This window comes from Pseudophryne corroboree, chromosome 8 (assembly GCF_028390025.1).
Source record: "Pseudophryne corroboree isolate aPseCor3 chromosome 8, aPseCor3.hap2, whole genome shotgun sequence".
Lineage (NCBI taxonomy): Eukaryota > Metazoa > Chordata > Amphibia > Anura > Myobatrachidae > Pseudophryne > Pseudophryne corroboree.
The window spans coordinates 450,747,841-450,772,540 of NC_086451.1; the positions used below are offsets into that span (position 1 = coordinate 450,747,841).

At 48.7% G+C, this 24,700-nt stretch overlaps 1 protein-coding gene across 2 annotated transcripts in view; it reads left to right on the forward strand.

The window, feature by feature from the left end:
• The window catches only part of KIFC1 (kinesin family member C1), a 61,372-nt gene extending 39,412 nt beyond the window's left edge, over positions 1–21,960 (forward strand). For both annotated transcript variants that reach the window (XM_063938241.1, XM_063938242.1), the window contains exons 16-17: positions 4,672–4,747; positions 21,765–21,960. In XM_063938241.1, coding sequence (XP_063794311.1) covers positions 4,672–4,747; positions 21,765–21,809 — 121 coding nt within the window. In that variant the 3' untranslated portion in view covers positions 21,810–21,960. The remainder of the gene's footprint in view (positions 1–4,671; positions 4,748–21,764) is intronic.
• Positions 21,961–24,700: the final 2,740 nt, after the last annotated feature.

The following is a 24,700-nucleotide window of genomic DNA, read 5'->3' on the forward strand; positions in this document are numbered from 1 at the left end:
GGTGAAAGCCCATTCCACGAGGAAGGTGGGCTCTTCTTGGGCGGCTGCCCGAGGGGTCTCGGCTCTTCAACTTTGCCGAGCAGCTACTTGGTCGGGGTCAAACACGTTTGCTAAATTTTACAAGTTTGACACCCTGGCTGAGGAGGACCTAGAGTTTGCCCATTCGGTGCTGCAGAGTCATCCGCACTCTCCTGCCCGTTTGGGAGCTTTGGTATAATCCCCATGGTCCTTAGAGTCCCAGCATCCACTTAGGACGTCAGAGAAAATAAGAATTTACTCACCGGTAATTCTATTTCTCGTAGTCCGTAGTGGATGCTGGGCGCCCATCCCAAGTGCGGATTGTCTGCAATACTTGTATATAGTTATTGCTTAACTAAAGGGTTATTGTTGAGCCATCTGTTGAGAGGCTCAGTTGTTATCATACTGTTAACTGGGTATTGTATCAAGAGTTATACAGTGTGATTGGTGTGGCTGGTATGAGTCTTACCCGGGATTCAAAATCCTTCCTTATTGTGTCAGCTCTTCCGGGCACAGTATCCTAACTGGGGTCTGGAGGAGGGTCATAGTGGGAGGAGCCAGTGCACACCAGTAGTCTAAAGCTTTCTTTATAGTTGTGCCCAGTCTCCTGCGGAGCCGCTATTCCCCATGGTCCTTACGGAGTCCCAGCATCCACTACGGACTACGAGAAATAGAATTACCGGTGAGTAAATTCTTATTATTGACCTTGGGTCACATTAAAGAAGCAGTCCTATATATGAGAGATGCTCAGAGAGACGTTGGCCTGCTGGGTTCGAGAGCCAACGCCATGGCGATTTCTGCCAGGCGAGCCCTGTGGACCCTCCAATGGACGGGTGATGCCGACTCAAAGAGGCATATGGAGGTTTTGCCTTACAAGGGTGAGGACTTATTTGGGGAAGGTCTCACGGACCTGGTTTCCACGGCTACTGCAGGTAAATCTACTTTTTTACCTTATGTTTCCTCACAGCAAAAGAAAACGCCACAATATCAGATGCAGTCCTTTCGGTCGCATAAGTCCAGAAGAGGTCGGGGATATTCCTTTCTCGCCAGAGGTAAAGGTAGAGGGAAAAAACTGGCGGCTACGGCTAGTTCCCAGGAGCAGAAGTCCTCCCCGGCTTCTACTAAATCCACCGCATGACGCTGGGGCTCCACTGAGGGAGTCCGCCCCGGTGGGGGCACGTCTTCGACTCGTCAGCCACGTCTGGGTTCAATCAGAGGTGGATCCCTGGGCAATGCAAATTGTATCCCAGGGTTACAAACTGGAATTCGAAGACGTGCCTCCTCGCCGGTTTTTCAAATCTGCCTAACCAGCTTCTTCCCCCAGAAAGGGAGGTAGTTTTAGCTGCAATTCAAAAACTGTCATCAACAAGTGGTTGTCAAGGTTCCCCTACTTCAACAGGGGAAGGGGTACTATTCAACCCATTCTGAATTTTAAAATCCCTAAACCTGTACTTGAAAAGGTTCAAATTCAAGATGGAATCGCTCAGGGCGGTTATCGCCAGCCTGCAAGGGGGGGATTTTATGGTATCACTAGACATAAAGGATGCATACCTTCATGTCCCCATATAACCGCCTCATCAGGCGTACCTGAGATTCGCTGTACAGGACTGTCATTACCAGTTTCAGACGTTGCCGTTTGGGCTTTCCACGGCCCGAGGATTTTCACCAAGGTAATGGCGGAAATGATGGTGCTCCTGCGCAAGTAGGGAGTCACAATTATCCCGTACTTGGACGATCTCCTGATAAAAGCGAGATCGAGAGAACAATTGCTGAAAAGCGTGTCGCTCTCCCTAAGCGTGCTGCAGCAACACTGCTGGATTCTCAATCTACCGAAGTCACAGTTGGTCCCAACAACCCGGTTGACTTTCTTGGGCATGATTCTAGACACAGAACAAAAGAGGGTTTTTCTCCTGGAGGAAAAAGCCCAGGAACTCCAGAACTTGGTCAGGGACCTGTTGAAACCAAAAGGTGTGTCGGTCTATCTCTGCACGCGAGTTCTGGGGAAAATGGTGGCGTCTTACGAGGCCATTCCCTTCGGCAGGTTCCATGCGAGGGCTTTTCAGTGGGACCTTCTGGACAAGTGGTCCGGGTCCCATCTACACATTCATCAAAAGATCAGCCTGTCCCCCAGGGCCAGGGTGTCTCTCCTGTGGTGGCTGCAGAGTGCTCACCTTTTAGAGGGTCGCAGGTTCGGCATTCAGGACTGGGTTCTGGTGACCACGGACGCGAGCCTCCGAGGATGGGGAGCAGTCACACAAGGAAGAAACTTCCATGGACTATTGTTAAGCCAGGAGGCTTGTCTACACATCAACGTACTGGAATTGAGGGCCATATACAACGGCCTGCGTCAGGCGGAGAATCTTCTTCAGAGTGGCGATGGCGGAAGCCACCAGGATTCTTCGCTGGGCGGAAAATCATGTAAGCACTTTGACAGCAGTCTTCATTCCGGGAGTGGACAACTGGGAAGCAGACTTCCTCAGCAGACACTATCTCCATCCAGGAGAGTGGGGACTTCATCAAGAAGTTTTTGCAGAAATGACAAGTCATTGGGGACTTCCTCAAATAGACATGATGGTATCACGTCTCAACAAGAAGCTGCGGAGGTATTGTGCCAGGTCAAGGGACCCTCGGGCAGTAGCAGTGGACGCCCTGGTGACACCGTGGGTGTTTCAGTCTGTCTATGTGTTCCCTCCTCTTCCACTCATCTCAAAGATATTGAGAATCATAAGAAGAAAGAGTGCAGACAATACTCATTGTTCCAGATTGGCCTCGAAGGGCCTGGTATTCGGATCTTCAGGTAATGCTCACAGAAGATCCGTGGCCTCTTCCTCTCAGAGAGGACCTGTTGCAACAGGGGCCCTGTCTATTCCAAGACTTACTGCGGCTGCGTTTGACAGCATGGCGGTTGAACGCCGAATCCTAGCTGGGAAGGGCATTCCGGAAGAAGTCATCCCTACTCTGATAAGGGCTAGGAAGGATGTGACGGCGAAGCATTATCACCGTATCTGGAGGAAGTACGTATCTTGGTATGAAACCAAGAATGCTCCTGCGGAAGTTTTCCATCTGGGCCTTTTTCTCCACTTTCTGCAGACAGGAGTGGATATGGGCCTAAAATTAGGCTCCATTAAGGTACAGATTTCGGCCCTATTCATTTTTCTTTCAGAAGGAATTGGCTTCTCTCCCAGAAGTCCAGACTTTTGTAAAGGGAGTGCTGCACATACAGCCTCCTTTTGTGCCTCCAGTGGCACCATGGGACCTTAACGTGGTGTTACGGTTCCTGAAATCTCACTGGTATGAACCTCTTCAAACGGTGGAATTAAAATTTCTCACTTGGAAGGTGGTCATGTTGTTGGCCTTGGCATCTGCAAGGCGGGTGTCTGAGTTGGCGGCTTTGTCTCACAAAAGCCCCAATCTGATTTTTCATGTGGATAGAGCAGAATTGCGGACTCGTCCTCAATTTTTGCCTAAGGTGGTTTCATATGAACCAACCTATTGTGGTGCCTGGGGCTACGGGGGACTTGGAGGATACCAAGACCCTTGATGTAGTCAGGGCCTTGAAAATTGATGTAGCCAGGACAGCTCGGGTTAGGAAAACAGAGGCTCTGTTTGTCCTGTATGCAGCCAACAAGGTTGGCGCTCCTGCTTCTAAGCAGACTATTGCTCGCTGGCTCTGTAACACGATTCAGCAGGCTCATTCTACGGCTGGATTGCCGTTACCAAATTCAGTAAAGGCCCATTCCACTAGGAAGGTGGGCTCTTCTTGGGCGGCTGCCCGAGGCGTCTCGGCATTACAGCTTTGCCGAGCGGCGACTTGGTCGGGTTCAAACACTTTTGCAAAATTCTACAAGTTTGATACCCTGGCTGATGAGGACCTACTGTTTGCTCACTCGGTGCTGCAGAGTCATCCACACTCTCCCGCCCGGTCTGGAGCTTTGGTATAATCCCCATGGTCTTTACAGAGTCCCCAGCATCCTCTAGGACATAAGAGAAAATAAGATTTTAAACCTACCGGTAAATCTTTTTCTCCTAGTCCGTAGAGGATGCTGGGCGCCCGTCCCAGTGCGGACTAAATTCTGCAAGACTTGTGTGTGTATATATAGTTATTGCTTACATAAGGGTTATGTTACGATTTTGATCAGTCTCTGACTGATGCTGTTTGTTTCATACTATTGACTGGTTCGTATATTCCAGGTTTTACGGTGTGGATGGTGTGGGCTGGTATGAATCTTGCGCTTGGATTGTCAAAATCCTTTCCTCGTACTGTCAGTCTCCTCTGGGCACAGTTTCTCTAACTGAGGTCTGGAGGAGGGGCATAGAGGGAGGAGCCAGTGCACACCCATTCTAAAGTTCTTTATAGTGCCCATGTCTCCTGCGGAGCCCGTCTATACCCCATGGTCCTTACGGAGTCCCCAGCATCCTCTACGGACTAGGAGAAAAAGATTTACCGGTTGGTTTAAAATCTTATTTTTGCATATTTTAGCCTAACCTTGAATTACACACACATGTACTGTCGACATCCCCCTCTGAGGCTTCTGTCTTGCGTGTCTCATCACCTGTGTCTATAGACGGAACCCCTCCTGTGCAGTCACTGCTGTGATAACTTCTTCTTGCACCATGACTGCTGCGCCCTCATATTCTCTCCCTTCATTCTAGGTTGATGTTTGCAAACATATCTCCTTTGGATGAAAACTTTGCAGAGTCTCTCAACTCCCTCCGGTTTGCCAGCAAGGTGAGAATGTGGCATGGTACAAATTGATATTTCGTTTCCATACTTATTAGAGTCTGTAATTGTTCCTGGCAGCCGGTCAATGGGAAGTGTTTAAGGCTGCTTATGAATCGGACCGTACTGACGTGTCACGGTAGTGGGGTTTACACGTCTGTGTTCCATTGGTAGATGGTGAATAAGCTTCCCATTAATATTCTAGGATGAGTCCCTATCTCTGGCACCACAGAGGTAGTTGGGGAATGAAGATCTCCTGTAAAGCAGGTGAACACCTTGGAAATGAGCAACCTACATCCCTTTGTTTTCAGATCGCATCCTGTGAAATTAAATGTTTATGGATGCAAAAGTAGGTGGGTTTCCCTGGTCCGCCCAATTCCTCCCTCCCGTCGATGGTGTAGAAGAAGCCATCTTGACCCGTGGATCCGTACTCCTACTGTACATTGTGTGACCTCATTTGTGTCCTTTGCACTTGGTCGGCCTCCAGTAATCTATATATAGATCTATATATCTGAGCCACAATTTTAATCTTCTGAATATTTGTTGCTTGTGTGGTTTGGCAATATGGTCTCCCCACACAAACGAGATTGAAATCCTTGTTTTAATTCTGTAGTTTCCTTTTCTTTATACTCTGCTTCCTATTTCTTTCAATAACTCCAATTGTAAGTTTAGCTGTGGTTTGGGCTCTGTACATTTTACAAACTAATCTAGAATGTTACGAATTTGGTGATCAGCCTGTTCCAGCAGGTCCTGTCCTCTCTGCTTTTGCCAGAAGAGTGCTGTGGATGGACTGTTTTGTCTGTACAATGAGTCTGCCGACTACAAAACTACTGTATAATGGGCCTAATTCAGACCTGATCTCTGTTGTGTGAAATCGCAAGGCAGCGAATTATCTAACGGCTATGCATGCATACGGATCGTAATGCGCAGGCACGAGGCCAAACTGCAAAAAAAATCCTGCTTCGTTTTTTGGGAGTGTCAGGAAAAACGCAGGCGTTCCCAAACGTTTTCAGGGAGGGTGTGTGATGTCTGCTCCGGCTCCGCTCAGCCTGTTTGTATCGCACTGTAGGAATAGGTGCTGGGCTACACACAGACTGGAAAAATTGCTGGATGGTGAGTGAGTTGTGAACGGACTCACAGCTGACCGGCGTTTGCAAAGCTTTTTGCACGGCGTATGCAGACTTGCACGGGGCATTTTTTCACTCTCTGGGTGGCGACTATCCAATCGCAAACAATACACTGAAAACTTGACTGTGAAGTAGTACTGGGGCATGGTGTGATAAGCCCCCTAGCTGGATGGATGGTGCCTCTGCGTAGCACCATTTACAGTTTAAAATTGGAAATTTCCCTTTGCATTTAAGGGGGTATATATCAAAGCTTAGATAAAATTGTGAGAGGTAAAGTATCAACCAATCGGCTTCTAGCGTACATTTTAAAGGCTATGTTTGAAAAATGGCAGTTGCTGATTGGTTGGTACTTTTTACTCACAATTTCTCTGACGTCCTAGTGGATGCTGGGAACTCCGTAAGGACCATGGGGAATAGCGGCTCCGCAGGAGACAGGGCACATCTAAAGAAAGCTTTAGGATCACCTGGTGTGCACTGGCTCCTCCCCCTATGACCCTCCTCCAAGCCTCAGTTAGATTTTCTGTGCCCGACGAGAAGGGTGCACACTAGGGGCTCTCCTGAGCTCTTTGTGAAAGTTTTAGTTTAGGTTTATTATTTTCAGTGAGACCTGCTGGCAACAGGCTCACTGCATCGAGGGACTAAGGGGAGAAGAAGCGAACTCACCTGCGTGCAGAGTGGATTGGGCTTCTTAGGCTACTGGACATTAGCTCCAGAGGGACGATCACAGGTTCAGCCTGGATGGGTCACCGGAGCCGCGCCGCCGGCCCCCTTACAGAGCCAGAAGGCCCGTTCTCAATGAATTTCAGTGCGCAGTGGGCTCACTCGCAAGTAGACCCCTGGATCCTTCAGGTAATATTTCAGGGGTACAAATTGGAATTCGAGACGTATTCCCCTCGCCGTTTCCAAAAGTCTGTTTTACCGACGTCTCCCGCTGACAGGGAGGCAGTTTTGGAAGCCATTCACAAGCTGTATTCCCAGCAGGTGATAATTAAGGTACCCCTCCTGCAACAGGGAACGGGGTATTATTCCACACTATTGTGGTACCGAAGCCAGACGGCTCGGTGAGACCGATTTTAAAATCTAAAATCTAAAATCTTTGAACACTTACATACAGAGGTTCAAATTCAAAATTGAGTCACTCAGAGCAGTGATTGCAAACCTGGAAGAAGGGGACTACATGATGTCTCGGGACATCAAGGATGCTTACCTTCATGTCAAAATTTACCCTTCTCACCAAGGGTATCTCAGGTTATGGTACAGAACTGTCACTATCAGTTCAGACGCTGCCGTAGGGATGGTCCACGGCACCCCGGGTCTTTACTGAAGTAATGACCGTAATGATGATATTCCTTCGAAGGAAGGGAATTTTAGTTATCCTTTACTTGGACGATTCCCTGATAAGGGTGAGATCCAGGGAACAGTTGGAGATCGGTGTAGCACTACCTCAGGTAGTGTTGCGGCAGCACGATTGGATTCTCAATATTCCAAAATCGCAGCTGGTTCCGACGACTTGTCTTCTGTTCCTAGGGATGATCCTGGACACAGTCCAGAAAGAAGGTATTTCTCCCGGAGGAGAAAGCCAGGGAGTTATCCGAGCTAGTCAGGAACCTCCTAAAACCGAACCAAGTCTCAGTGCATCAATGCACAAGGGTTCTGGGTAAAAATGGTGGCTTCCTACGAAGCAATCCCATTCGGCAGATTCCACGCAAGACTTTCCAGTGGAACCTACTGGACAAATGGTCCGGGTCGCATCTTCAGATGCTTCAGCGGATAACCCTGTCACCAGGGACAAGGGTATCCCTCCTGTGGTGGTTGCAGAGTGCTCATCTTCTAGAGGGCCGCAGATTCGGCATGCGGGACTGGGTCCTGGTGGCCACGGATGCCAGCCTGCGAGGCTGGGGAGCAGTCACACAGGGAAGGAATATCCAGGGCTTATGGTCAAGCCTGGAGACATCACTTCACATAAATGTCCTGAAGCTAAGGGCCATTTACAATGCTCTAAGCTTAGCAAGACCTCTGCTTCAAGGTCAGCCGGTGTTGATCCAGTCGGACAACATTACGGCAGTCACCCACGTAAACAGACAGGGTGCCACAAGAAGCAGGAGGGCAATGGCAGAAGCTGCAAGGATTCTTCGCGGGGCGAAAAACCATGTGATAGCACTGTCAGCAGTTTTCATTCCGGGAGTGGACAACTGGGAAGCAGTTTACCTCAGCACGACCTCCACCCGGGAGAGTAAGGACTTCACCCAGAAGTCTTCCACATGATTATAAACCGTTGGGAAAAACTCGACAGGTATTGCGCCACGTCAAGGGACCCTCAGGCAATAGCTGTAGATGCTCTGGTAACACCGTGGGTGTACCAATCAGTGTATGGGTTCCCTCCTCTGCCTCTCATACCCAAGGTACTGAGATTGATAAGATGGAGAGGAGTAAGCACTATATTAGTGGCTCCGGATTGGCCAAGAAGGAATTGGTAACCGGAACTTCAAGAGAGGCTCACGGAGGATCCGTAGCCTCTACCTCTAAGAAGGGACCTGCTCCAGCAAGGACCTTGTCTGTTCCAAGACTTACCGCGGCTGCGTTGACGGCATGGCGGTTGAACGCCGGATCCTGAAGGAAAAAGGCATTCCGGATGAAGTCATCCCTATCCTGATCAAAGCCAGGAAGGATGTAACCGCAAAACATTATCACCGCATTTGGCGAAAATATGTTGCGTGGTGCGAGGCCAGTAAGGCTCGACGGAGGAAATTCAACTGGGTCGATTCCTACATTTCCTGCAAACAGGAGTATCTATGGGCCTGAAATTGGGGTCCATTAAGGTTCAAATTTCGGCTCTGTCAATTTTCTTCCAAAAAAGAACTAGCTTCAGTCCCTGAAGTTCAGACATTTGTTAAAGGGGTACTGCATATACAGCCTCCTTTTGTGCCTTTAGTGGCACTTTTGGGATCTCCAGGTGGTTTTTGGGTTCCAAAAGTCACATTGGTTTGACACACTTAAATCTGTGGAGTTAAAATATCTCACAGAAAAAGTGGTCATGCTGTTGGCTCTGGCCTGGGCCAGGCGCGTGTCAGAATTGGTGGCTTTATCCTGTAAAAGCCCTTATCTGATTTTCCATTCGGACAGGGCGGAATTGAGGACTCGTCCTCAGTTTCTCCCTAAGGTGGTTTCAGCGTCTCACCTGAACCAAACCTATTGTGGTGCCTGCGGCTACTAGGGACTTGGAGGACTCAAAGTTGCTAGACGTTGTCAGGACCCGGAAAATATATGTTTCCAGGACGGCTGGAGTCAGGAAATCTGACTCGCTGTTTATCCTCTATGCACCCAACTAGCTGGGTGCTCCTGCTTCTAAGCAGACTATTGCTCGTTGGATTTGTAGTACAATTCAGCTTGCACATTCTGTGGCAGGCCTGCCACAGCCAAAAATCTGTAAATGCCCACTCCACAAGGAAGGTGGGCTCATCTTGGGCAGCTGCCCGAGGGGTCTCGGCTTTACAACTTTGCCGAGCAGTTACTTGGTCAGGAGCAAATACGTTTGTAAAATTCTACAAATTTGATACCCTGGCTGAGGAGGACCGGGAGTTCTCTCATTGGGGGCTGCAGAGTCATCCGCACTCTCCCGCCCGTTTGGGAGCTTTGGTATAATCCCCATGGTCCTTACGGAGTTCCCAGCATCCACTAGGACGTCAGAGAAAATAAGAATTTACTTACCGATAATTCTATTTCTCGTAGTCCGTAGTGGATGCTGGGCGCCCATCCCAAGTGCGGATTGTCTGCAATACTGGTACATAATTATTGTTACCAAAAAATTCGGGTTATTGTTGTAGTGAGCCATTTTTTCGAGAGGCTTCTCTATTATCATGCTGTTAACTGGGTTCAGATCACAAGTTGTACAGTGTGATTGGTGTGGCTGGTATGAGTCTTACCCGGGATTCAAAATCCTTCCTTATTGTGTACGCTCGTCCGGGCACAGTATCCTAACTGAGGCTTGGAGGAGGGTCATAGGGGGAGGAGCCAGTGCACACCAGGTGATCCTAAAGCTTTCTTTAGATGTGCCCTGTCTCCTGCGGAGCCGCTATTCCCCATGGTCCTTACGGAGTTCCCAGCATCCACTACGGACTACGAGAAATAGAATTATCGGTAAGTAAATTCTTATTTTCTCTTGCTTAGCTTTGATAAACCCCCCCCCCCCCCCCCATTTATTTCTGTGTGTTTACTTGCTGTCCCTCTTCAGTCATGGTGGTTGGAGAAAGCTGTTCTTATCAATGTAGTTTATCAAGGCCTGTGATATTTCCAAAATGCTCCCTTCCTTGCCCACCAACTAAGGGATTTTTACATTACTATGGTATGGTATACTTGCAGTGACATATCTGTTTTTGTTCTTTTTTTTTTCTTTTCTCTGACGTCCTAGTGGTCCTCCGTAAGGACCATGGGGAATAGACGGGCTCCGCAGGAGACTGGCCACTCTATAAGAAAGATTTGGTACTATCTGGTGTGCACTGGCTCCTCCCTCTATGCCCCTCCTCCAGACCTCAGTTAGATTTCTGTGCCCGGCCCGAGCTGGTTGCACACTAGGGGCTCTCCTGAGCTTCTAGAAAGAAAGTTTAAATTAGGTTTTTTATTTTACAGTGAGACCTGCTGGCAACAGGCTCACTGCATCGAGGGACTAAGGGGAGAAGAAGCGAACCTACCTGCTTGCAGCTAGCTTGGGCTTCTTAGGCTACTGGACACCATTAGCTCCAGAGGGATCGACCGCAGGACCCGTCCTTGGTGTTCGTTCCCGGAGCCGCGCCGCCGTCCCCCTTACAGAGCCAGAAGCATGAAGATGGTCCGGAAAATCGGCGGCAGAAGACTTCAGTCTTCACCAAGGTAGCGCACAGCACTGCAGCTGTGCGCCATTGCTCCTCATACACACTTCACACTCCGGTCACTGAGGGTGCAGGGCGCTGGGGGGGGGCGCCCTGAGCAGCAATAATATCACCTTGGCTGGCAAAATAACCACAATATATAGCCCCAGAGGCTATATATGTGGTAATTACCCCTGCCAGAATACAGAAAAAAGCGGGAGAAAACTCAGCCGAAAAAGGGGCGGAGCCATCTCCCTCAGCACACTGGCGCCATTATTCCCTCACAGTTCCGCTGGAAGGAAGCTCCCTGACTCTCCCCTGCAGTCTACACTACAGAAAGGGTAAAAAAGAGAGGGGGGCACTAAATTTGGGCGCAGTTTAATACAATAAGCAGCTATAAAGGGTCATAATTCAGTTAGTCCCTGTATTATTATAGCTCTGGTTTGTGCTGGCATACTCTCTCTCTGTCTCCCCAAAGGGCTTTTGTGGGGTCCTGTCTCCTTTAAGAGCATTCCGTGTGTGTGCGGTGTGTCTGTACGGCTGTGTCGACATGTTTGATGAGGAGACTTATGTGGAGGCGGAGCAGATGCCTATAAATGTGTTGTCACCCCCTGCGGGCAGACACCTGAGTGGATGGACTTATGGAAGGAATTACGTGCAAGTGTCGACTCCTTACATAAAAAATTTGACGACATGCCAAATGCGGGACAGCCGGCTTATCAGCTCGTGCCTGCCCAGACGATTCAAATGCAGTCAGGGGCCCTGAAACGACCACTACCTCAGATGGCAGACACAGATGTCGACACGGATACTGATGCAAGTGTCGACGACAATGAGTCAAATTTAATGTCCACTAGGGCCATTTGTGGCATGATTGAGGCAATGAAAGAGGTATTACACCTTTCTGATATAAACCCAGGTACCTCTAAAAAGGTTATTATGTTTGGGGAGAAAAAACTACCAATAGTTTCTCGAACGTCCTAGTGGATGCTGGGGACTCCGAAAGGACCATGGGGAATAGCGGCTCCGCAGGAGACTGGGCACAAAGTAAAAGCTTTAGGACTAGCTGGTGTGCACTGGCTCCTCCCCCTATGACCCTCCTCCAAGCCTCAGTTAAGATTTTGTGCCCGAACGTGAAGGGTGCAATCTAGGTGGCTCTCCTGAGCTGCTTAGAGTAAAAGTTTAAATAGGTTTTTTTATTTTCAGTGAGACCTGCTGGCAACAGGCTCACTGCATCGAGGGACTAAGGGGAGAAGAAGCGAACTCACCTGCGTGCAGAGTGGATTGGGCTTCTTAGGCTACTGGACATTAGCTCCAGAGGGACGATCACAGGCCCAGCCATGGATGGGTCCCGGAGCCGCGCCGCCGGCCCCCTTACAGAGCCAGAAGAGTGAAGAGGTCCGGAAAATCGGCGGCAGAAGACGTCCTGTCTTCAATAAGGTAGCGCACAGCACCGCAGCTGTGCGCCATTGCTCTCAGCACACTTCACACTCCGGTCACTGAGGGTGCAGGGCGCTGGGGGGGGGCGCCTTGGGACGCAATGAAAATACCTTAAATGGCTAAAAATACATCACATATAGCTCCTGGGCTATATGGATGTATTTAACCCCTGCCAGTTTTCCACAAAAAAGCGGGAGAAAGGCCGCCGAAAAAGGGGCGGAACCTATCTCCTCCGCACACTGGCGCCATTTTTTCCTCACAGCTCCGTTGGAGGAAGGCTCCCTGACTCTCCCCTGCAGTCCTGCACTACAGAAACAGGGTAAAACAAGAGAGGGGGGGGCACTAAATTGGCATATTAATATATACAGCAGCTATATTAGGGAAAAACACTTATATAAAGTTATCCATGTATGTATGTATGTGTGTATGTGTGTGTATATATATGTATGTGTGTATATATATATATATATATATATATAGCGCGCGCGCGCGCTCTGGTGTGTGCTGGCAAACTCTCCCTCTGTCTCCCCAAAGGGCTTGTGGGGTCCTGTCCTCTATCAGAGCATTCCCTGTGTGTGTACTGTGTGTCGGTACGCTGTGTCGACATGTATGAGGAGGAAAATGGTGTGGAGGCGGAGCAATTGCCTGTGTTAGTGATGTCACCCCCTAGGGAGTCGACACCTGACTGGATGGTCTTATGGAAAGAATTACGTGATAGTGTCGGCACTTTACAAAAGACTGTTGACGACATGAGACAGCCGGCAAATCAGTTAATACCTGTACAGGCGTCTCAAACACCGTCAGGGGCTATAAAACGCCCGTTACCTCAGGTCGATACAGACACTGACACGGACACTGACTCCAGTGTCGACGGTGAGGAAACAAACGTATTTTCCAGTAGGGCCACACGTTACATGATCACGGCAATGAAGGAGGTTTTGAACATTTCTGATACTACAAGTACCACAAAAAAGGGTATTATGTGGGGTGTGAAAAAACTACCCGTAGTTTTTCCTGAATCAGATGAATTAAATGAGGTGTGTGATGAAGCGTGGGTTTCCCCCGATAAAAAAACTGCTAATTTCTAAAAAATTATTGGCATTATACCCTTTCTCGCCAGAGGTTAGGGCGCGTTGGGAAACACCCCCTAGCGTAGATAAGGCGCTCACACGCTTATCAAAACAAGTGGCGTTATTGTCTCCTGATACGGCCGCCCTCAAGGAACCAGCTGATAGGAAGCTGGAAAATATCCTTAAAAGTATATACACACATACTGGTATTATACTGCGACCAGCAATCGCCTCAGCCTGGATGTGCAGTGCTGGGGTGGCTTGGTCGGATTCCCTGACTGAAAATATTGATACCCTGGACAGGGACAATATATTATTGACTATAGAGCATTTAAAGGATGCATTTCTATATATGCGAGATGCACAGAGGGATATTTGCACTCTGGCATCAAGAGTAAGTGCGATGTCCATTTCTGCCAGAAGAGGATTATGGACGCGACAGTGGTCAGGGATGCGGATTCCAAACGGCATATGGAAGTATTGCCGTATAAAGGGGAGGAGTTATTTGGGGTCGGTCTATCGGACCTGGTGGCCACGGCAACGGCTGGGAAATCCACCTTTTTACCCCAAGTCACCTCGCAGCAGAAAAAGATACCGTCTTTTCAGGCTCAGTCCTTTCGTCCCCATAAGGGCAAGCGGGCAAAAGGCCACTCATATCTGCCCCGGAGCAGAGGAAGGGGAAAAAGACTGCAGCAAACAGCCTCTTCCCACGAACAGAAGTCTTCCCCCGCTTCTGCCAAGTCCTCAGCATGACGCTGGGGCCTTACAAGCGGACTCAGGCACGGTGGGGGCCCGTCTCAAGAATTTCAGCGCGCAGTGGGCTCACTCGCAAGTGGACCCCTGGATCCTGCAGGTAGTATCTCAGGGGTACAAATTGGAATTCGAGACGTCTCCCCCTCGCCGGTTCCTGAAGTCTGCTTTACCAACGTCTCCCCCCGACAGGGAGGCGGTATTGGAAGCCATTCACAAGCTGTATTCCCAGCAGGTGATAATCAAGGTACCCCTCCTACAACAGGGAAAGGGGTATTATTCCACGCTGTTTGTGGTACCGAAGCCGGACGGCTCGGTGAGACCCATTTTAAATCTGAAATCCTTGAACACTTACATAAAAAGGTTCAAGTTCAAGATGGAATCACTCAGAGCAGTGATAGCGAACCTGGAAGAAGGGGACTATATGGTGTCTCTGGACATCAAGGATGCTTACCTCCATGTCCCAATTTGCCCTTCTCACCAAGGGTACCTCAGGTTTGTGGTACAGAACTGTCACTATCAGTTTCAGACGCTGCCGTTTGGATTGTCCACGGCACCCCGGGTCTTTACCAAGGTAATGGCCGAAATGATGATTCTTCTTCGAAGAAAAGGCGTCTTAATTATCCCTTACTTGGACGATCTCCTGATAAGGGCAAGGTCCAGAGAACAGTTAGAGGTCGGAGTAGCACTATCTCAAGTAGTACTACGACAGCACGGATGGATTCTAAATATTCCAAAATCGCAGCTGATTCCGACGACACGTCTGCTGTTCCTAGGGATGATTCTGGACACAGTACAGAAAAAGGTGTTTCTCCCGGAGGAGAAAGCCAAGGAGTTATCCGACCTAGTCAGGAACCTCCTAAGACCAGGCCAAGTGTCAGTCCATCAATGCACAAGGGTCCTGGGAAAGATGGTGGCTTCTTACGAAGCGATTCCATTCGGCAGATTCCACGCAAGAGCTTTTCAGTGGGATCTGCTGGACAAATGGTCCGGATCGCATCTTCAAATGCATCAGCGGATAACCCTGTCTCCAAGAACAAGGGTGTCTCTCCTGTGGTGGTTACAGAGTGCTCATCTCCTAGAGGGCCGCAGATTCGGCATTCAGGATTGGGTCCTGGTGACCACGGATGCCAGCCTGAGAGGCTGGGGAGCAGTCACACAGGGAAGAAATTTCCAGGGCTTGTGGTCAAGCATGGAAACGTCACTTCACATAAATATCCTGGAACTAAGGGCCATTTACAATGCTTAAGTCAGGCAAGACCTCTGCTTCAGGGTCAGCCGGTGTTGATCCAGTCGGACAACATCACAGCAGTCGCCCACGTAAACACAGGGCGGCACAAGAAGCAGGAGGGCAATGATGGAAGTGGCAAGGATTCTTCGCTGGGCGGAGAATCATGTGATAGCACTGTCAGCAGTGTTCATTCCGGGAGTGGACAACTGGGAAGCAGACTTCCTCAGCAGACACGATCTTCACCCGGGGGAGTGGGGACTTCACCCAGAAGTCTTCCACATAATTGTGAACCGTTGGGAAAAACCAAAGGTGGACATGATGGCGTCCCGCCTCAACAAAAAACTGGACAGATATTGCGCTAGGTCAAGGGACCCTCAGGCAATAGCTGTGGACGCTCTGGTAACACCGTGGGTGTACCAGTCAGTGTATGTGTTCCCTCCTCTTCCTCTCATACCAAAAGTACTGAGAATCATAAGAAGGAGAGGAGTAAAGACTATACTCGTGGCTCCGGATTGGCCAAGAAGGACTTGGTACCCGGAAATTCAAGAGATGCTCACGGAAGACCCGTGGCCTCTACCTCTAAGAAAGGACCTGCTCCAGCAGGGACCATGTCTGTTCCAAGACTTACCGCGGCTGCGTTTGACGGCATGGCGGTTGAACGCCGGATCCTGAAGGAAAAAGGCATTCCGGATGAAGTCATCCCTACCCTGATCAAAGCCAGGAAGGATGTAACCATACAGCATTATCACCGTATTTGGCGTAAATATGTTGCGTGGTGCGAGGCTGGGAAGGCCCCTACAGAGGAATTTCAACTGGGTCGTTTCCTGCATTTCCTGCAAACAGGACTGTCTATGGGCCTAAAATTAGGGTCCATTAAGGTTCAAATTTCGGCCCTGTCAATATTCTTCCAAAAAGAACTGGCTTCTGTTCCTGAAGTTCAGACGTTTGTCAAGGGAGTACTGCATATACAGCCTCCTTTTGTGCCTCCAGTGGCACCTTGGGATCTCAATGTAGTTTTGGGATTCCTAAAATCACATTGGTTTGAACCACTCACCACTGTGGACTTGAAATATCTCACATGGAAAGTGGTAATGCTGTTAGCCCTGGCTTCAGCCAGGCGTGTCTCAGAATTGGCGGCTTTATCCTATAAAAGCCCTTACCTAATTTTTCATACGGACAGGGCAGAATTGAGGACTCGTCCTCAATTTCTCCCTAAGGTGGTTTCAGCATTTCACTTAAACCAGCCTATTGTGGTGCCTGCGGCTACTAGGGACTTGGAGGATTCCAAGTTGCTGGACGTAGTCGGGGCCCTGAAAATATGTTTCCAGGACGGCTGGAGTCAGGAAATCTGATTCGCTGTTTATCCTGTATGCACCCAACAAGCTGGGTGCTCCTGCTTCTAAGCAGACGATTGCTCGTTGGATTTGTAGTACAATTCAGCTTGCACATTCTGTGGCAGGCCTGCCACAGCCAAAATCTGTAAAAGCCCATTCCACACGGAAAGTTGGCTCATCTTGGGCGGCTGCCCGAGGGGTCTCGGCTTTACAACTTTGCCGAGCAGCTACTTGGTCAGGGGCAAACACGTTTGCTAAATTCTACAAATTTGATACCCTGGCTGAGGAGGACCTGGAGTTCTCTCATTCGGTGCTGCAGAGTCATCCGCACTCTCCCGCCCGTTTGGGAGCTTTGGTATAATCCCCATGGTCCTTTCGGAGTCCCCAGCATCCACTAGGACGTTAGAGAAAATAAGAATTTACTTACCGATAATTCTATTTCTCATAGTCCGTAGTGGATGCTGGGCGCCCATCCCAAGTGCGGATTGTCTGCATTACTTGTACATAGTTATTGTTACAAAAATCGGGTTATTGTTGTTGTGAGCCATCTTTTCAGAGGCTCCTTCTGTTATCATGCTGTTAACTGGGTTCAGATCACAAGTTGTACGGTGTGATTGGTGTGGCTGGTATGAGTCTTACCCGGGATTCAAAATCCTTCCTTATTGTGTACGCTCGTCCGGGCACAGTATCCTAACTGAGGCTTGGAGGAGGGTCATAGGGGGAGGAGCCAGTGCACACCAGCTAGTCCTAAAGCTTATACTTTGTGCCCAGTCTCCTGCGGAGCCGCTATTCCCCATGGTCCTTTCGGAGTTTCCAGCATCCACTACGGACTATGAGAAATAGAATTATCGGTAAGTAAATTCTTATTTTTTTCCCCCATCTGAGGAATTGAATGATGTGTGTGAAGAAGCGTGGGCTTTCCCCGATAAAAAATTGGTGATTTCAAAAAAATTACTAATGGCGTTCCCTTTCTCGCCAGAGGATAGGTCACGTTGGGAAACTCCCCCCTAGGGTGGATAAAGCGCTCACACGTTTGTGTAAAAAGGTGGCACTACCGTCTCCGGATACGGCCGCCCTAAAGGAACCTGCTGATAGAAAGCAGGAGGCTATCCTAAAATCTATATACACACACACTGGTGTTATACTGAGACCAGCTATTGCTTCAGCCTGGATGTGCAGTGCTGCTGCTGCTTGGTCAGATTCCCTGTCGGAAAATATTGACACCCTAGACAGAGACACTATATTGCTAACCATAGAGCATATAAAAGACTCAGTCTTATACATGAGAGATGCACAGAGGGATATGCGGCGCTATATAAGAAACTGTTAATAAATAAAATAAATAAATAAATCTGCCGGCTGGCATCTAGTATAAGCGCATTGTCCATTTCTGCTGGGAGAGGCTTATGGACTCGGCAGTGGACAGGAGATGCAGATTCTAAAAGGCACATGGAAGTTTTGCCTTATAAGGGTGAGGAGTTATTCGGGGACGGTCTCTCAGACCTTGTTTCCACAGCAACAGCTGGGAAGTCTGCATTTTTGCCCCATGTCCCTTCACAGCCTAAGAAAGCACCGTATTACCAAGTACAGTCCTTTCGACCCCAGAAAAACAGGCGGGGAAAAGGCGGGTCCTTTCTGTCTAGAGGCAGAGAAAGGGGGAAAAAGCTGCAACACACAGCAGGTTCCCAGGACCAAAAGTCCTCCCCCGCTTCTTCCAAATCCGCCGCATGACGGTGGGGCTCCACAGGCGGAGCCAGGTACGGTGGGGGGCCGCCTCAAGAATTTCAGCGATCAGTGGGCTCGCTCACGGGTGGATCCCTGGATCCTTCAAGTAGTATCTCAGGGGTACAAGCTGGAAATCGAGGCGCCTCCCCCCCCGCCGTTTCCTCAAATCGGCCTTACCGACGACTCCCTCGGGCAGGGAGGCTGTGCTAGAGGCCATTCACAAGCTGTATTCCCAGCAGGTGATAGTCAAGGTACCCCTACTTCAACAAGGCCGGGGCTACTATTCCACACTGTTTGTGGTACCGAAACCAGACTGTTCGGTGAGACCCATTTTAAATTTGAAATCCTTGAACACTTACATAACAAAATTCAAGTTCAAGATGGAATCGCTCAGGGCGGTTATTGCAAGCCTGGACGAGGGGGATTACATGGTATCCCTGGACATCAAGGATGCTTACCTGCATGTCCCCATTTACCTTCCTCACCAGGAGTACCTCAGATTTGTGGTACAGGATTGCCATTACCAATTCCAGACACTACCGTTTGGACTGTCCACGGCACCGAGGGTGTTTACCAAAGTAATGGCAGAAATGATGATACTCCTTCGAAAAAAGGGAGTTTTAATTATCCCGTACTTGGACGATCTCCTTATAAAGGCGAGGTCCAGGGAGCAGTTACTGGTCGGAGTAGCACTATCTCGGGAAGTGCTACAACAGCATGGCTGGATTCTGAACATTCCAAAGTCACAACTGGTTCCTTCCACTCGCTTACTGTTCCTGGGGATGATTTTGGACACAGAACTGAAAAAAGTGTTTCTCCCGCAGGAGAAAGCCAAGGAGCTGTCATCTCTAGTCAGAGACCTCCTAAAACCGAAACGGGTATCGGTGCATCACTGCACACGAGTCCTAGGAAAAATGGTGGCTTCATACGAAGCAATTCCATTCGGCAGGTTCCATGCGAGGACCTTCCAGTGGGACCTCTTGGACAAGTGGTCGGGATCGCATCTTCAGATGCATCAACGGATAACCCTGTCTCCAAGGACCAGGGTGTCTCTACTGTGGTGGCTGCAGAGTGCTCATCTTCTAGAGGGCCGCAGTTTCGGCATACAGGACTGGGTCCTGGTGACCACGGATGCCAGCCTTCGAGGCTGGGGAGCAGTCACACAGGGAAGAAACTTCCAAGGACTATGGTCAAGTCAGGAGACTTCCCTACACATAAATATTCTGGAACTGAGGGCCATTTACAATGCCCTAAGTCAGGCAAAACCCCTGCTTCAAAACCAGCCGGTACTGATCCAGTCAGACAACATCACGGCAGTCGCCCATGTGAACCGACAGGGCGGCACAAGAAGCAGGATGGCGATGGCAGAAGCCACAAGGATTCTCTGATGGGCGGAAAATCACGTTTTAGGACTGTCAGCAGTGTTCATTCCGGGAGTGGACAACTGGGATGCAGACTTCCTCAGCAGACACGACCTACACCCGGGAGAGTGGGGACTTCATCCAGAAGTCTTCCTACTGTTGGTAAACCGTTGGGAAAGGCCACAGGTGGACATGATGGCGTCCCGCCTCAACAAAAAGCTAAAGAGATATTGCGCCAGGTCAAGGGACCCTCAGGCGATAGCTGTGGACGCTCTTGTGACACCGTGGGTGTACCAGTCGGTTTGTGTTCCCTCCTCTGCCTCTCATACCAAAGGTACTGAGAATAATAAGAAGGCGAGGAGTAAGAACGATACTCGTGGTTCCGGATTGGCCAAGAAGGGCTTGGTACCCAGAACTTCAAGAAATGATATCAGAGGACCCATGGCCTCTACCGCTCAGACAGGATCTGCTACAGCAGGGGCCCTGTCTGTTCCAAGACTTACCGCGGCTGCGTTTGACGGCATGGCGGTTGAATTCCGGATCCTAAAGGAAAAGGGCATTCCGGAGGAAGTCATTCCTACGCTGATGAAAGCCAGGAAAGAAGTAACCGCGAACCATTATCACCGTATTTGGCGAAAATATGTTGCGTGGTGTGAGGCCAGGAAGGCCCCAACAGAGGAATTTTCAGCTGGGTCGGTTTCTGCACTTCCTACAGTCGGGAGTGACTATGGGCCTAAAATTGGATTCCATTAAGGTCCAGATTTCGGCCCTGTCGATTTTCTTCCAGAAAGAACTGGCTTCACTGCCTGAAGTTCAGACTTTTGTAAAGGGAGTGCTTCATATTCAGCCCCCTTTTGTGCCTCCCGTGGCACCCTGGGATCTCAATGTGGTGTTGAGTTTCCTAAAATCACATTGGTTTGAACCACTTAAAACTGTGGATCTGAAATATCTCACATGGAAAGAGGTCATGTTGTTGGCCTTGGCTTCGGCCAGGCGTGTGTCAGAATTGGCGGCTTTGTCTTGTAAAAGCCCTTATCTGATTTTCCATATGGATAGGGCAGAATTGAGGACTCGTCCCCAGTTTCTCCCTAAGGTGGTATCTGCTTTTCACTTGAACCAACCTATTGTGGTGCCTGCGGCTACTAGGGACTTGGAGGATTCCAAGTTACTGGATGTAGTCAGGGCCTTGAAACTTTGTTTCCAGGACGGCTGGAGTCAGGAAGACTGACTCGCTTTTTGTCCTGTATGCACCCAACAAGATAGGTGCTCCTGCTTCTAAGCAGACTATTGCTCGCTGGATTTGTAGCACAATTCAGCTGGCGCATTCTGCGGCTGGATTGCCGCATCCTAAATCAGTGAAAGCCCATTCCACGAGGAAAGCGGACTCATCTTGGGCGGCTGCCCGAGGGGTCTCTGCTTTACAACTTTGCCGGGCTGCAACTTAGTCAGGGGCAAACACGTTTGCTAAATTCTACAAATTTGATACCCTGGCTGAGGGAGGACCTTGAGTTCTCTCATTCGGTGCTGAAGAGTCATCCGCACTCTCCCGCCCGTTTGGGAGCTTTGGTATAATCCCCATGGTCCTTACGGAGTCCCCAGCATCCACTAGGACGTCAGAGAAAATAAGATTTTACTCACCGGTAAATCTATTTCTCGTAGTCCGTAGTGGATGCTGGGCGCCCATCCCAAGTGCGGATTGTCTGCAATACTTGTATATAGTTATTGCCTAACTAAAGGGTTATTGTTGAGCCATCTGTTGAGAGGCTCTGTTATATTTCATACTGTTAACTGGGTATAGTATCACGAGTTATACGGTGTGATTGGTGTGGCTGGTATGAGTCTTAACCGGGATTCAAAATCCTTCCTTATTGTGTCAGCTCTTCCGGGCACAGTATCCTAACTGAGGTCTGGAGGAGGGGCATAGAGGGAGGAGCCAGTGCACACCAGATAGTACCAAATCTTTCTTATAGAGTGCCCAGTCTCCTGCGGAGCCCGTCTATTCCCCATGGTCCTTACGGAGTCCCCAGCATCCACTACGGACTACGAGAAATAGATTTACCGGTGAGTAAAATCTTATTATTATTATTATTATTATTATTTATTTTATTTATTTATTTTATTACATCTATTCCCCTGTGTTCCAGGTTAATGAGTGTGTGATCGGCACAGCGCGAGCAAACCGGAAGTGAGTTTTATGGTCTACAGTGGTTCCAGCGGTCATTTTTATTAATTGTGGTTTTTAGACTTTTTTTTTTTTTCTTTCTTTTTTTTTGTGCTTGTACATATGTAAATATAAATGTGACTGTGTATTATATAAATCACTCTTCCTTTTTAAATGTTTCTCAGTGTATTGTGATGTTTTTAATTCCATGTATATTGCTGGTTTGTAGTTCGCGTTACGTTTGTATAATGTTTTGTTCCTTTTGTACTGTGTCCCCTGCCTCTGTCCCAGTCTGCCTCCATTCCCCACTTCTCATGACAGTGCCCTTATCATAGGGACTGCCCGGGTCATCGCTTCCCACAAGACCGGGAGTCAGCATTATATATACTGTTAATCTATTGGTCTGGCTACAGGCTCTAGCCGCACCCATTTAAAATCTATTTGCAAGGAAACCTGTTGAAGATGAGTATACAGCAGTTGTACTATTGGTCAGATATAGCTAATAAGGCACACCCAGGTAACAGTAATAACTTATTACTCAGATCAGTGCTGTAGTGGCAGCAGCCTAGGAAGATTACATATCTATTCAACACAGGTTTCAAAGTGACTGTTTCAGATTGTAATGATATTGTGGTATAATACTGCAATGGGTACAAAGAAAACCCCCAAATCTTAACCTGATGTGTACACTGGTTTTGAAGTCATATGCCTTTTAAAGCTGTAGTTTTTTCACAATTTTTTTTTTTTTTTTTTATACTGTTAACATTTTTATAAATTGCTCTTGCAGCTCACCGAACGGAGCTAGAAAGTTGGGCATGGTCTCATTTTAAACCTGTTTTCATGGGTGTTCAAATAATATATGTAACGCAGTAGTCTGTTTCCATAAAAAATAAAATTTTGATTTTCTCAGTAAATTTTTTTAAGTTTTCAACAAAAATCTAATTGTTCATGCTCCTAATAAATCCCCAAAGTTTTAAGAGCGCTATAGAAATACTATTATTATTCAAAACGTATTACTTGCTAGAAGAGCTATCGTTTTTGAGCGATTCATGAAAATTGCACTTAAAGCTCAACAAAACAATATTTCTCTGTCATCCACTAGGGGACACTGGAGATTAGACAGCTGGGGTGTGGAGAATAGAGACCGGAGGTAGCACAATGTATGTAAAAAAAACAAAAGTGCACAGCTGGCCTCCCCCCACGTCCCCCGTCCCTCCAGTTTGGAAAATTGTGCTGAGGAGGTAGAACATCGGAGAGCTCCTGGCTCTATACATAATTTTGTTTTATACTGATTTGCAGTGGCCTAATCCCACCGCACTAAAGGAGGGAGCAGGTGATACTAAGGTACTCATTGGATTATCGGTGAGTCACAGATCCCGGTGGAAGGGATCGGCTGCTCACTAAGAGGACAGCAGAACAGTGAGTAGTGGTGGTAGCAAGGTCCCCCTCCCTCCCTGCGCTGGTGTAGGTGAGCTGCGAGAGTGCATAGTTCCTCCTGCTGGGCGCAGCTTCTGCCATCGGGATGCTGCATATCTTAACAGCCTGTTCAGGTAGAAAGCAAGGGAGCATGCGGCGTGGGCAGTGGAACAGGCGACTACCAGGTCCGCGTGGCTCTTTTCCAGCAGAGACGCTGGCGCACGTGTACAGTGCCTCCAGCGCCAGACACTATACCGGAGGACCCGTAGCGGCAGTAATACAAGAAGCGGATCACTCGGCGGCAATAGCGGGACCCGGCTCAGGACTCCAAGGGTTAGCGGCACCCTCGCTGGCAGAATAGTACAGGCAGCGAGGTGACTAGAAGATTTCAATGGCAGCCATTTTAAATTGGCTAGGGAGTGCTGTGAGAGCGGGCTGAGGGATAGGAGGGGGGTGGGGCCTCAAGCAGCGCAAGCTCTTAGTTCCAGAGCTGCAAGATAGTTCTCACTGATTCTCGTACATTGATCTCCCAAGAGATGCTGCTGATGGGTCCTGAGGTGGGGAGCACCAGAGATTTCAGCAGAGGCAGTGGACAAACCTGAGACAAGCTATCACAACAGTTGGTGGTGTGGGGTTTGTAAACCTCTGTCTGGTACAATATTTTTTTTTATAATAACCAGCTGGGTAAGTCTCCCCTGTTTCATTGCTCCCCTTACAGTCTTTCTCCATCTATTCTAGTAGGGTGACCGGACTGCTGGGTGGTCCGTGTGTGTGTGGCTAACATGGCGTCAAAAGCACCAACCAAGACCACAAAAATTTGCTATGTGTGTTCTAAATGCAAAAAAGAGAGAGAGCACAAGTGTTGGCATCTCCGGGGTGTGCGACGCATGTTTGGGTATAGACATGCATGCCGGGGACAGTGGTCCATCCGGAACATGGGAAAATGCCCTGGCACATATTTCAAAGGAAATGGCGGATCTCATAAGCAACATTTAGAATGGGCTGTGGGTTTTTCGAAGATTATGGAGGAATTCCTAATTAGACTTACACCGCCTGTGCGCAAATAAGTAGAGAGACCCTTTCCTGTTCTGCAAGAAGTCAGAGGAGGAAGAGGGTCTCTTGGTAGATGACGAGGACGGAGTCAATTGAAGATGTATTGGAGATTATGCCTCAAGAGGAGGATTCATAGGTTAAAGGTTTGGAATCCCTTATTGAGGCAGTAAAGCAGGCTTAACTTCAAGGAAGAAGAGGTTAAAGAACCTGAAGTTTTTGATCCGTTTGAGTCTCAAAAGCAGCTAACGGCAGTATTTCCCATTCCTCAAACACTCCAGGAACAGATGTGTGAAGCATGGAAACGGACAGATAGGCGCTTCCAATTGCCCAAGAAATTTACGGTAAAGTATCCTTTGCCTAAGGGGATCATAGTAAAATGGGAGATCCCACCAAATGTGGATGCGTCTTTGGCTAGATTGCCAAAAAAGACAATCTAACCAATACCAAATG